The sequence below is a fragment of the Pocillopora damicornis genome, chromosome 11, assembly GCF_964200805.1.
Source record: "Pocillopora damicornis chromosome 11, jaPocDami1.2, whole genome shotgun sequence".
NCBI lineage: Eukaryota > Metazoa > Cnidaria > Anthozoa > Scleractinia > Pocilloporidae > Pocillopora > Pocillopora damicornis.
Genome location: NC_142680.1, coordinates 20,053,229 through 20,066,234, shown reverse-complemented (window position 1 = coordinate 20,066,234; position 13,006 = coordinate 20,053,229). Strand labels below are relative to the sequence as shown.

Here is a 13,006-nt window from a genome sequence, read left to right as displayed (position 1 = left end):
TTTGCGGAAGAGTTGTCACCTTTAGTAAAAAACTTTTAGTTTTAATATCGAATTAAAAATCTCCTTCCAAATAATTGTGACTGCAATGAATGGTCCTTATTTTCCGATCACTCGAAAACCCAAAATAATGTTTTCTGAGTGACTCAAAGAATGAGTCAAAAACCATTCATTAGAAATGCATATTTAAAAAAAAGTAACAATTTCCTGAATATTCCAATATTTTGACATTCTAATAGGCATGTCCGTTATGGAGTTTTAAAGGCTTTAATGAACCAAATTTGTCGATTTATTTTGGTTATTCGTTACCATACATCGTTTTGGCCTCTCAGCGTTCACGATCGAGTAACTTTAAATTTTTAAAACGAAGACAATGTAAGAAAAGAATTTAAGATCACAACCAGCTGCCGTTCGAATGTGACTGAGAGAAATTAAGGAGGATGGAATAATGAATAAATATTGAAATGGCTTTCTAAGGGTCTGATGGTTTAGTCAAATAACATTTTGCACCTGTCGTGGTTCCTTTTATAAATTCTGATCAGATGCGATAAGAAGAGAAAATAACTGGGAAATGTTTCCAAATAACGAAACGAAACGTTAAACATATTTTTCAAATTTCTTGACATCTACGTCCATAGATCAATTTTTAGTTGTCAGTTAAATTTATTTCAAGACTGCTTTTCATGTGGCGTGACCATTTTGCGAGATTTTTTTTTTTTATTTTGCGGATGAAGATAATTTGTGCTTTTCAGGCAAAAAATTAAATCTGTCTCTACATAACTGACAGTTCCATCAGTGAAACATCAGCCTGTGGGCGGATTTTGTACTGAAAGGACAAAAGGGAAGGAAGGAAATAAAGAATTTGAATTTGTGTTATTTCCTTTTTCCATCTTCTCTATAGTTTTATAAAGCTGGTAGTCGATTAGTCGATATGTTTCGAGTGAGTCCGAAAACAAAGAATGTGCTCTGGAAACTTGTAATTGATTCCCTTTTGTTGCTTTTAATTTGGCTAACAGACTCTGGCCTGGATGATATAAAGAAATACAAGATTTAACTGTTTCTTGGCAAGGTGGTTGCTGTGAAGAAGAATTATCCTGTATTGCTCGCAGTTCCAAAAATACCGTAGCGAAAGGAGGAAGACCGTTTTGAGAGCTGCACAATGATTGCGACGACAAACTCAACAGAGGGTGGAACACAGACGGACACATATCAAGTATCGCCGTGTTCCTCCTCCTTGTTAGTTGGGTTACAACCACAATTGATTTCTTTGTCAGCAGTTAACATTCTCCTCTCCATCACAGCTTTTCTTGGGAATTTTCTAATCCTTGTTGCCCTTAACAAAGAAACTTCCCTTTATCCACCGTCCAAACTCTTGTATCGTTGTCTGGCAACAACTGATCTGTTGGTTGGTATTGTTACCCAGCCTCTTTATGCTACTTATTGGCTGTCCTTGGTTCACGAACACTGGAGTCTTTGTCGATACGTAAGAGACGCAGTCAACATATCAAGCTTTGCATTATGCTCAGTGTCTTTGTTGACGCTGACGACCATAAGCGTGGACAGACTTCTCGCTCTATTGTTAGGAATAAGACACAGAGCAATATTAACTCTAAAGCGAACACGCATCCTTACAGCTACGTTTTGGATTATATCCGTCGCCTCTGGATCATTTTACGTTACACATACTCAAATAAGCGTTTTGTATGCTATTATACTTATACTGTCATGCTCAGTGATCTCAATCGCGTCATACACAAAGATTTTTCGCACTCTTAGTCATTATCAGGCTGAAGTACAAGATCAAACAACTGCACTAAACATGGAAAGATACAGGAAGGCAGTAAGCAGTGCACTGTGGGTGCAGTTAACATTAGTTGTTTGTTATGCACCAAAACTTATAATTCTGGTTGTGAAGATTTATAGAAAAAAAACTTATTCTTCACATGTACTCGTTATTAATGGGATTACAAGTATTTTAACATATTTCAACTCCACTTTGAACCCGTTTCTTTACTGCTGGAAAATCAAAGAAGTAACACAAGCAGTAAAGCAAACAGTCCGACAAGCACTCTGCTTTCCATGGACTTAGATATATTTTCTCGGAGTCGTCAGACTTGTATCAATCTGGTGTAATCTGAAGGGAAAGAGAAAAAAGATAGAATGAAACAGGGGGGAATTTTTCAGCATCTATTGCTTTAGTGTTTACCTATTTATGCTCATAAATATCAGATAAAAACACAGCCATTGATAAGTATTCTAACCTTGTCGGCAAAAACAACAATTGAAAGGTAGAATTAATATCGCCCAAACGCCGAGAGATACTATCTGTTTGACTTTCCTCCGACATTCTGTATTCTTGTTGCTTGTTTTCTTGTAAAATCAGTCGTCGCTGACAGAGCCCAACGGGAAGTCTAAAAAACGCGGGAAATTGGCCGTCGCGGTTTCCAAGATGGCTTTCTTTTTGAGGATAGATCGTTTGCCCGAAGGGCAAAAACAGTAAGATAGAATTAACACATATCGAACATTCTAAAATAGATTTTAAGATCACAACCAGCTGCTGCTGATATGAGACTGAGTAAAATTAAGGAGGATGGAATAATGAATAAACATTGAAATGGTTTTCTAAGGTTGTGATGGTTTAGTCAAGTAACATATTGCACCTGTCATGGTTCCTTTTATAATTTCTGATCAGATGCGACAAGAGGAGGAGAAATACCTGGGCGATGTTTCCAAATGGTAAAACAAAACGTTAAACATTTTCTTAAAAGTGCTTGACATCTCGAGCCATATGTTATTCTTCGCGTGGCATGAACATTTTGCGGGAGTTTTATCCATGTCCGTCTCTACATGACGGACATTCCGAATAAAAAATGATTCATTCGATTCTCGGTTTCATCGGTGAAACATCAGCCTGAGGGCGGATGTTCTACTGCAAGGAGAGAAAGGAAGAAAGAAGGAATAAATAATTTGGTTTCCTTTTTCGTTTTGTTTTATGTGGAAAGTTTTTGTTGACGTTGACGGCCATAAGCGTGGACAGACTTCTCGCTCTGTTGTTGGGAATAAGATACAGACAAATAGTAACTTTAAAGCCCTTATGCATCATTACAGCTACGTTTTGGATTTTATCCGTCGCCGCTAAATCATTTTCCATTTCACATACTCGAATAACCATTTGGTATAGTATTATACTTAAACCGTCATGCTCAGTGATCTCAATCGCCTCATACAGAAATATATTTTGCAGTCTTAGACAACATCAGGCTCAAGTACAAAATCATGTTCTACAACAGCCGAGCCTAACAACTGCACTGAACATGGCAAGGTACAGGAAGGTAGTGAGCAGTGCACTGTGGGTGCAGTTAGCATTAGTTGTTTGTTATGCACCAAAATTTACAATGCTGGTTTTGATCACTTATAGAAAAACCTATTCTTCACGGGTAGTCTATATTGATAGATTTAAAAGTATTTTTAGGTATTTTAACTCCACTTTGAACCGTCTCTTTACTGCTGGAAAGTCAGAGAGGTGAGACAAGCAGTAAAGCAGACAAACCGACAAGCACTTTGCTTTCCATGGACTTAGATATATTTTCTCGGAGACTTGTATTAGTGGGGCGTAATTTGAAGGGAAAGAGAAAAGAACATAGAATGAAACAAACACCATTTTTTAGCAGCTTTTGTGTTCTAGATGCTTTAGTGTTTGTCTTATCATGCTGATAAATATCAGATAAAACAGAGTACCATGATTCAGTATTGTAACCCCGCCGGAGAAAAGGAAAGTTGAAAGGCAGAATTAATATTACCCAGATGCCGAGAGGTGTTATCTTTTCGATTTTCCTCAGGTGTACTGTATCGCAGGGCCTTCACGAACTCGCTGCTCATTTTCTTGCCAAATCCTAAGGCTGTCTTCATGAAAATTAATCTGAACTGCTCCGAGGGATCGTGGCGGGAAAAGGTTATGAATCACGCTCCACGGATATCACCGAAAAATGCATGGTAATTTATGTAAGAATGTTAACAGCCATGAAGCTCGGCTTAGGAGACCACTGAAGGATCGGAGCGTTTGACGATTCTAAACCAAGATGGCCATCAGATTTCCTGTTTTCTTTTTCAAACCGAGCTCATTACCTGAGACAAAAACAAATGTTTTGGCGCCTGTTCTCAAACATCCCTACTGAAAACTGCTAAGAACTTATTATAAACCGACATAAATAAATTGATCTCCCAATGAGAGAGCCTTTCAAATAGGTAGTAAAATTATGGATCTAAAAAAAAATTCAGCGTTTTAGTATCGCTTGCATCTCAAAAAATTTTGCCTGAATTCTTCAAACTAGCTATTTCCCGTACTCCCTGACCAATCAGCGTCCTTCACTGGGATCGTCTCTCATTGGTTAACTCTTCTCAAACTAAAACTAAATTCTACAAATTTTCTTCACTGTAAAAGCAACTCTGTAAGTCAATGGAGAGGAGATCAGTTTGGACTCTTTGGGTGACCTTGCCGCCTCAATTAACTTTCAAAGACTTCAATTTTTTTTTAAAATGAAAAAAATTCGTCTAAATTGGAATTACATTTATTAGTGATAATTTTGGCGTATTTGAAGTATTGATTAGATTTTCCCAATCAAACTCCTGATTTAAAAGGTTTTCCTGAGCTCGCCCCTCTTCAAACCAACATTCTCTATGAGACAAGAACAAAACATTATTCAAACGGAACACAAGAGTTAATGGAATGTGTATCCTGTGCTTCCAATTTAGTGGGTTGATAGAAAAAAAAACCCTTTTTAACACTGTTCCCATAACAAAATTCAGTACAATTTGTGACGACTTAAAAAGCACTTTCTTGTGCTGTAACACTTGTCACTTTGTAGAGAAGGTTATCAATTGTCTCATAAATGAAAAAGAGGCGTAAACCTGAGATTATTGAAAAAAGGCCTTACTCTAGCTTCCTTAGGCCATTTTAAAACTTTTTTGGCCAATTTTTCTAATACAAATCATCACTTTGGAAAAGAGGGGATCATGTGCACCTAAAGACCTCACCCCCCTGAACACGCCCATTATGTAATCTGACTAAGACAACGTACAATGTCAATCAAAGTCAAGCGCCATTTTCCCGCGCTTAGTCCTATCCTATCTTTATGTGTTCTTAAAGAAAGATGTTTTTTTATGCGTTCTTTACGCCTGGAATTAGCGGGCCTCGTTTTCAGTTTCACTGGGCCTCGATTGGGAGTAGAATCTTTGATCAAGTAATGATTAAGGCTGAGGGAGATTTAACACTTCTAAGTCCTTCAAAGCCCGCCAGAAAACGAAGAGATTTTTCCAGGTACCGGTATTAATTTGAATTAAAAAATCAGTAAGGTGCTAGTCAAGAAATAATACCACGCGATCTAAATTAATTATGTGCTTACTAAGAACGTTTTGCATAATTATCATCTGATCGAAGGCCAAAGTTCTCCAATAAATTTAGCCATCGGTACTTAGAGCAATTATCGGTGAAATTAGAGTTTCTAAACGTGTGTTGTATGAAATCAACCAGCCCTAGGTTCTCTTTAGACCATATCAAATTCTATGATCAGCAAGACGGCTGGCCAGATCTCATTTTAATTTTTCCGGCTTGCGGTTTTTTCAGTTCCACCTGTCGCTCTCAAAACTGAAAGAAAATGGAGAAGTTTGCCTCATTATTTATTTATCAAACACCCTGGATTCCATGAGAAACATGGCAGCTAGATCTACCTCAGACAAAACAACTCTCCTACTTTTTACAAAAGACCAAGAAGAAAACGCTGAAAAGCTACGGACAGTTTTAGAAAGCGAGGGTGAAGTATTTGTACTGGATCTTGCTGATATTGCTATTCGTGGACTCTCGCTTAAAGACGAAATCCGCACAGGTTGTGACTGCACTGTTTTGATTTGCTCTTCTGAAGCGACGCGGCTTATTAACGAGGAAGAATCCTACGTTTTTGTTACAAAAGGCGGACAGGAAGTAAACTTCGATGGGAAAGTGATCAGCAATGTTCTCAAGGAAGACGATGGAAAGTTACGTCGTAAAATAATTCCGGTATCTTTCGTGGAACTTCCTTCGGTTTTACACGGAGCGGGTACAAGGCGTAAGGATCGACAAAGTGCGATTTCATTTGAAATAAACCAAGGAGAGGTCACAGAAGTAATGTTGGAAGGTGATATCTTACAATCATTGATTGATGCTATTAAGACGGTCTATAAATGATTCGAAATACGACGAAATGTTAAGCAAGTGTTTCTTTTTAAGGTCCTGTTGTGCATTTAAATAAATCAGCGGAGGATTTCTGGTGAAGAAAATGAAAGGATGATCGCGTAAATATTTATAATGTAGAAACGAGTGTATCTTAAAGATAGCGATTGCTGCGCTTAGTTTAGCGGGTAATGTCAACCAGAAGGCTAGTGGAGATTGGAAAAATAGAACAGCTTTATTGAGAAGTTTGTAAGCATTTTTCATGAACACAACAATAAGCAGGGATTTTATTAACGCAACAATAAACAGGAACAATAACATTAACAGCTGACAATATGCAGATTTCACAAGTTTAGCAAACAAAACGAACTTTGAATAACTGTAACTTCGATAATTGTGGAAATATCTCTATAGCAGAAATCAGAGATCCCAACATTTAATATATCAGTAATTTTCACTCTCCATTGCAACTGAAATAAATTTAATAAACGGTTTGCTTTCTTTCACCAGAAGTTGTTATTCGAAGTTCTTTTCAATCCGCTGATGACCAGGGAAAAGCGACAGAGAGGAGGCTGAAAACAAGCCTTCCTCGCCCCAGTTCCTTCCTTCGTGTTCGCTACAGCACTCGCATGACACTGAGCTTAGACATCAACAATAGGCCATTTTACAGTTGTGTACTTAAATGCCAAGCCTTTGATTTGGAGTGAGGCTGAAGGTGACCTTGTTGTGATAAAGACCAGTATCTGGTTAGCTAACAAGGCAATTTACATTTGAAAAGCAGCAAGGTTTCTATCATAACAAGGTCACCCTTAACATCACTCCTGTTAAAAGGCTTAGAAACCAAACACGTAATATTGTCTTACATGTCACGTACGCTTTTGTCTTCAAATAGATTCCACAGGAAGTAGTAGAGAAAGAAAAGAAGAAAAAAGCTTTAGAACTGATAGAAAAAAAATTATAACCTAGCAAACAAAATAGGAAAATTAGGATGCAGAAATAAGTAAATATATATTTGAATAAACAAATGAATGATTAAGAAAAATTAACGGATTCGCAGAGAAATGAGTAAATGGAAAAATAATCCTCACCTTGCGTTTCTAAACGAAAAATACCGAGGAACTCGGCAACACTTTATGATTAGGAAAGAAACTAAACTATGTGATTAAAGAATTATTTTTGTGAGAAGTACTCAGTCTAGCTTATTTCCCTGATACACAGCTACTCCTACGTGTGCCAATATCCCTCTGCTCCGTCCATTATCGAGGGTCTTAGAATTATCATTCCTCTTGTGGTGTGAAGCAGCAATATGTGATAACTGCGTTTATATATTACTCTGAGGGCAACGTGCTTCTACACATTTAGTCAACATCAGAATATTTACCACATGACAGTGCTCTCCCGAGTCCTTTATTGTGCGTAACAAAGGTCGTATAAACTAAACTGCCATATATTTATCCTTTAATGAAAGAAAACTATTTCCTACAGGAAAGCGGCGAAATTGCTCCGACATACCCCTCTCCCGATAAAAAGGGGCTCGGGTGACGCCCTTCCGACATCCGGGTGGGGGAGCAGAGATCTTTTTCAAGCGTGTTAGATAGGTGCCGATAATCTAATTAAAATCTTAATTATAACATTTATGACTTTTATTTCTTATTTTGTCGGTAACGTGTTCAGCAATTTCAGAGTTTGGACCGCAGCTTCTTAGAATTCTTCACGTTCTTCAGGAAATAAAATCGGTGTCACGCCCGACATTCTTCTGATGTTCCGAAAAAGGAATGTGTTATACATCCGTCTCTTCGGTATTCCGCTTTCAAAAGAAAGAGATTTTATTACTCATTTGAAAAAGTATTGTTTTCCAGTGGGCACTGAAGGGTGCAAAATAATAAAGTCAATTCTGTCTCGCAATTGGTTGATGCGTTAATTAATGAGGTATTTTCGTGATGAATGGATTAAGCGCGCTTTGTCTGGAAGCATGATTTAATGCCAACAGCTTCGGCGAAGAAAACATCAGATCGAGTGTTCGTTGCTGAAATTCGTAAGAAATGGCTGTAATTTTGGAGACATTGAGGCTTCGACATCTTTTAGCGTTTGCACTTCTCTTGGTGGGAATTCTGGCGACCTTTTTCGCTGTAGGAGGAAAAATCGGTGAGTGTTGTTAAATCAATTTTGATTTACCGTCATAATATGCGAATTATGTAGCGAAGCCTTGTCAAATCCAAGAGAGAATTCTACACTCAGTCAGAATTTTGTGACTCAAGACGCTTCTATCAGTAGTTAGAAATCGAGATAGCGTATACAAAAGAGCAATTAAGAGGAACAGTGAAACACATGTCAAATAATGTATCGAATTGAAAATTCGAGAGTTATTACTGAGAGCGATTCTATCACAAGTGGTCATTCATCAAATATAGACTTGATGCGTGTACACAAACTTACAGTTGATATTTAGTCTAATATCGTGGCAAGAACACTGAACAAGAGATTCAAAGAAGCGAAGTGAACCTGAACTTTACTGAGGCTCGGAAAGTGATCCTGAAACATTTCTGAAGTGGATTTATCTGCGAATTACATTTATGCATGTAATCGAGCTATGCGTAAAAGTTGTCTTTTAAAATGACCCAATTTGAAATATTGTTGTCATTCAAACATATTCATCGTCAGTTCTTGCGTTCACTTTCCCATGGAAAGTCATGAAGTTTTCCATAAGTCAAAGTTGGAGGTTACCACCTGGGTATTTTAAGAACAGTAAACAACAAAATGAAAGATCAAGTTTATTGCAAAGCATTTTGTTTTTAGCTAATTTAATTATTGTTTTGATAACAATTTAGATATTTAATTGTTTTGTTTTGGTTGTAGCGCTGTAACTTTTGGCTGCATTGGCTCTTTATGATACACACTATAACTTGATGAGCATTCGATGAAAAAAAAATTATTAATTTTGTGCTGACTTCAATTATTTATTATTTTTAGTAACCATGTGTGATAACTGAAAATGAAAATTAGGACAGCTATTGCATTAGAGTTGCAGCGGATATGTGTTATTTATTGTATATAGTTGTTCATGCATGCTATATTATAATTGTCTGGGTGGTTGTTGAATAATTCAATTCTATTCAATAGCACTTGCAAAATCATTCTTATTTTGACATGTTGAGAAAAGATGCCTTGATTGATTTGAAGATGCATGTAGAAATGATCCTTGTAGTTGATGCTGTACTTTAAGAAATTGCATACAGAAAATAAAACCAAAAAAATTCAGGTTTTGACCTGATTCAAAACTGTTCCTCTCAGATACTAGTTTGATGCTACTTGAAACTGAGCCGTAAAGCCAACTGTTGACTGGAGTGAGGCAAAGATTAAGTGGGCTCTTCATTCTGCAAATTTTTGTGTTGCCAAAATTCTTATCTGAATTTGGTTGTATTCTGTATTATAAAATATATGTAGCTTGATATAATGGTATACTCTGCAATAGTTGAATCAGGCTCACAAATTTATATGTTAAAATTTCATTATTTATTTCATGAACATTAACTGTGTGTGCTTATTCAATGTGCTTGATATACCTGTACTTAACCCTTTACCCTTCCACTTCAAAGATCTTGTTGATAATCCTCCTTACTGTGTGCTATACAATTTTTATTATTTTAGCTTGGAGAATTTGGTATCAGATCAACTAATCATCTTCTAATTGATATTTTTCTTTATTCTTATCACTTGTCTGCTTGATGTGGTATTGATATTGTTATGAGAAAATCTGTTTTGGTCACTAATAAGGGTTGAAAGTTTAAGATATAGTATTTCCTAGTTTTATCCCACTTAACAAAAATTGCATGAAAGTGGTTCAAATACTGTAAATATGTCATGAATGACATGGAAAAATCTCTTTTGCTGTTAAAATCTTTATTTCATATTTTCTGGTTCTCCTACAATTTTTGCTGCTTTGAATGGAGGACTCACATCTACACTGTAGTACTGCAAATAAATTTGGAAAAACTACTCCACTGACATCCTGATCCCTACTGTTTTTTACACGTTTTCTATGGTACTTGCAAGGAAAATTTGTTTAGCAATCAAGATTTTTTTGAGGTCGTGATTATTTAATTCATTCTCATGATCTAAATGTTTGAATCAAGGGATCACTCTTGGGATGGAAAGGGTCAAGGGTTATAAAAATAAGTTACTATAATGAATTGTTATTAGCAATTGATTTGAATTTTTTTAATTTACCTCTTTACAGCTCCAGCACCCACAAGTGCTGTTTCTCATATAGCAACTATCTGTATTGGAAAAATTGGAAATTTTGATACATTTTATGATCCAAGACATTGTGACAGGCTCAATAACATTAAAGAAGCTGAGACAGATCCACGAGGCATCACACCAGACCAGATTGTGTTTGCCATTAGATTTCCCTTCCCTGGTCAATCAATGTCTCGCTGGTTCCAGTTTGTAGCAACATCAATCAGATTGGATATTGAATATAGGCCAGAATTTAAATATGATGATCGTCAAGGTACGTTAAAGGGACACCTTTGTGTAAGGTTGTTTTAAAATTTGTTTTCTCAAGAGTGGTATTTTTACAGCTGTTCCTTAAAAGGAACAAAGTATTTGTTTATGGTGACATTTCATGGACTATGGACTAATTATCATAATTAATAATTAAGATTTAGTGTTCTTCCAAAGAAATGTGGTAGGAATGGAATTGAATTGTGACAAATATTTATGGAGCCTTCAAGGATATACACCACTTTTTTGAAATGTGATTTTGTTATATTTGGCTGCTCTGCGATGACTAATATGTACCAATCACCTCTGAGCTAGCCAATCAGCATGTTTAAAATGCATAATATTTACCTGTGTGGTATATAATAATTTTGTTCATGTGAAATTTTGTTACTTTGGCTGCTCAGAGGAGATTATTGCCTGTCAATCAGTTCCGAACTAGCTCCAATCAGAGTGGGCAAAGACAACTTTTCACCCATGTTTGTGCATCTGAATGCAAAATAGAGCTCTGGGCTTAGAAATTAATAGGAGAAACTTGGTTGAAGAAAACTGTAAAGTTCTTTTTTTTTGTGAATCTTTTTAGGCAAAGCACCAACATTAACTTTTGAGGCCCATCTAGGATATCTGTCAAACAGTTCTGGTGAAGGTCGATGGGAACTCCTGGCAGAGGCAACGGAAAACAGGTCTCTTGTCTGCAACTTCACAAGATCAAAGGTAAAGTTTTGCTTTTGATGCATTGACCCCTTTGAGTGATAAGCATTTACTTTCTCCTGACAATTTCGCCCCTGAATTACACATGAAGGTTACAACAATAGAACTGATCAACAATTAAAAAGCTTTTGATTATAAACCTTAGCACCTTTGGAATTGTATAGAGATCCAGTATGAAGAATGTACATACCAATGTTGTGGTGTAATGGGTGAATAGTGACTAGTTAGTGCAAACAAAAATTCTAATCTCTACTTGATTCTGATGTTTGCACACTTATGAACTGATTCTTTTTTAGTATTCTACCTCGACCTACTAACTCCTCCTTCAAATACACATGACTAGTATTCTTGTAACTGTGATCTTTGGAGAAGCAGGGAAGGCACAATGGCAAGAGTGCTCACCTGCCCACCAATGTGGTCTGGGTTCATTTCCTTAGCCTGGTGTCAAATGTGGGTTGAGTCTGTTGTTGGTTCCTGTCCTTGCTACAAGGGTTTTCTCCAAGTCCTTCCATTTTCCCCTTCCTGCAATTCAAACTGGAAACAGTGGCACTGATTAGAGCTAAATGTATCTCGAAGAATATCCACTGCTATATGTAAATTCCATTTTGATGTGAGTTTCCTGTGGACATAAGCCAAAGCATAAATTAATAACAATTTTTTTAAAATTGTTTTGTTTATCTGTAGACTGGAGGTGATGATGGGTATTATGATTGTGAAGAAATCCCATTCTTTGAGATAGGATCTGTCCACTATGATGAATACTTAGTAAACATAAAACTGCCATATGCTCGTCATTCAAATGAAAGGATTGGACTTGTCTCCGAGATCAACTTTGTGGTGAGTAAAAGGAGTATCATCCTTTGACCTCTCTGAGTGACTGGCATCTAATTTCTCCTTACAATATCACCCCTGAATCAAGCATTAAGGTCATGAGAGTAAAGGAAATGATCACCAACTCAAGAAGCTCTTGATTGTGAAACAAATTCTCCTTACTAGCAACTTCAGGAATGAATGGAGAGCAGTACTAAGAATGTGGATCTTGATGTTAGATTGTTAGAGGTTGAGTTGAATTCAATTCTTAAGGGTTGGCGAATTGATACTTTGCAGAATCCCCTATTTTGCATATTTTTTTGCTCTTCTCATCACTTGGCTGTGTGATATTATTTTGATAATGTCAGTCATTTTGATAATGTCAATGTTTTAATACATTTTTTTTGTTCACTCCTCACAGAGAGTGAAACGGTTATAAGCATTAACATGTACTTGTAATATTATACACACAGTTTTATCTACACACAGTTGTATCTACACACAGTTGTATCTCAATATTACATATAATATTTTGAGCAATATACACACAATTGTATCTAGATCAATTTTTGTCCGAGATGCTCATGTGTGCATTTACAGTACAAGTATATAAGGTGACTGTGTTATTTTAAATTGGTAGGAAATTCACCAAAATGGAGGATTTACTAAAGTCTGGTTCACAGTGAAGACTGTTGTGGGACCAATTACAATTCTTATCCTCCTCTGGTTTGCAAAGCGACTGAAGCAATTGAGAAGAGACCCAGTTCTTCTTGAAAAGTA

General features: G+C 36.5%; 3 protein-coding genes across 3 annotated transcripts in view; all 3 read left to right on the top strand.

Moving 5' to 3' along the window:
• The first annotated feature begins 428 nt into the window (after positions 1–428).
• Positions 429–2,619, top strand: LOC149038079 (melanocyte-stimulating hormone receptor-like). Its single transcript, XM_089186507.1, has one exon. The coding sequence runs from the start codon at positions 1,157–1,159 to the stop codon at positions 2,084–2,086; it is 930 nt and encodes a 309-aa protein (XP_089042633.1). The 5' UTR covers positions 429–1,156; the 3' UTR covers positions 2,087–2,619.
• A 2,963-nt stretch (positions 2,620–5,582) lies between these two features.
• Positions 5,583–7,258, top strand: LOC113678495 (uncharacterized). Its single transcript, XM_027195378.2, has one exon. It carries the CDS (start codon positions 5,699–5,701, stop codon positions 6,215–6,217), a length of 519 nt encoding a protein of 172 aa, XP_027051179.2. The 5' UTR covers positions 5,583–5,698; the 3' UTR covers positions 6,218–7,258.
• A 734-nt stretch (positions 7,259–7,992) lies between these two features.
• Positions 7,993–13,006, top strand: part of LOC113678496 (protein wntless homolog) — a 14,738-nt gene continuing 9,724 nt past the window's right edge. Inside the window, exons 1-5 of the mRNA XM_027195379.2 lie at positions 7,993–8,347; positions 10,440–10,715; positions 11,289–11,419; positions 12,101–12,253; positions 12,867–13,003. Of these exons, the coding sequence (XP_027051180.2) occupies positions 8,245–8,347; positions 10,440–10,715; positions 11,289–11,419; positions 12,101–12,253; positions 12,867–13,003 (800 nt within the window). The 5' untranslated portion in view covers positions 7,993–8,244. The remainder of the gene's footprint in view (positions 8,348–10,439; positions 10,716–11,288; positions 11,420–12,100; positions 12,254–12,866; positions 13,004–13,006) is intronic.

What these genes read in the sequence shown, in the direction of transcription:
- LOC149038079 (XM_089186507.1), top strand. Translation starts at nt 1,157, where the DNA reads ATGATTGCGACGACAAACTCAACAGAGGGTGGAACACAGACGGACACA.
- LOC113678495 (XM_027195378.2), top strand. Translation starts at nt 5,699, where the DNA reads ATGAGAAACATGGCAGCTAGATCTACCTCAGACAAAACAACTCTCCTA.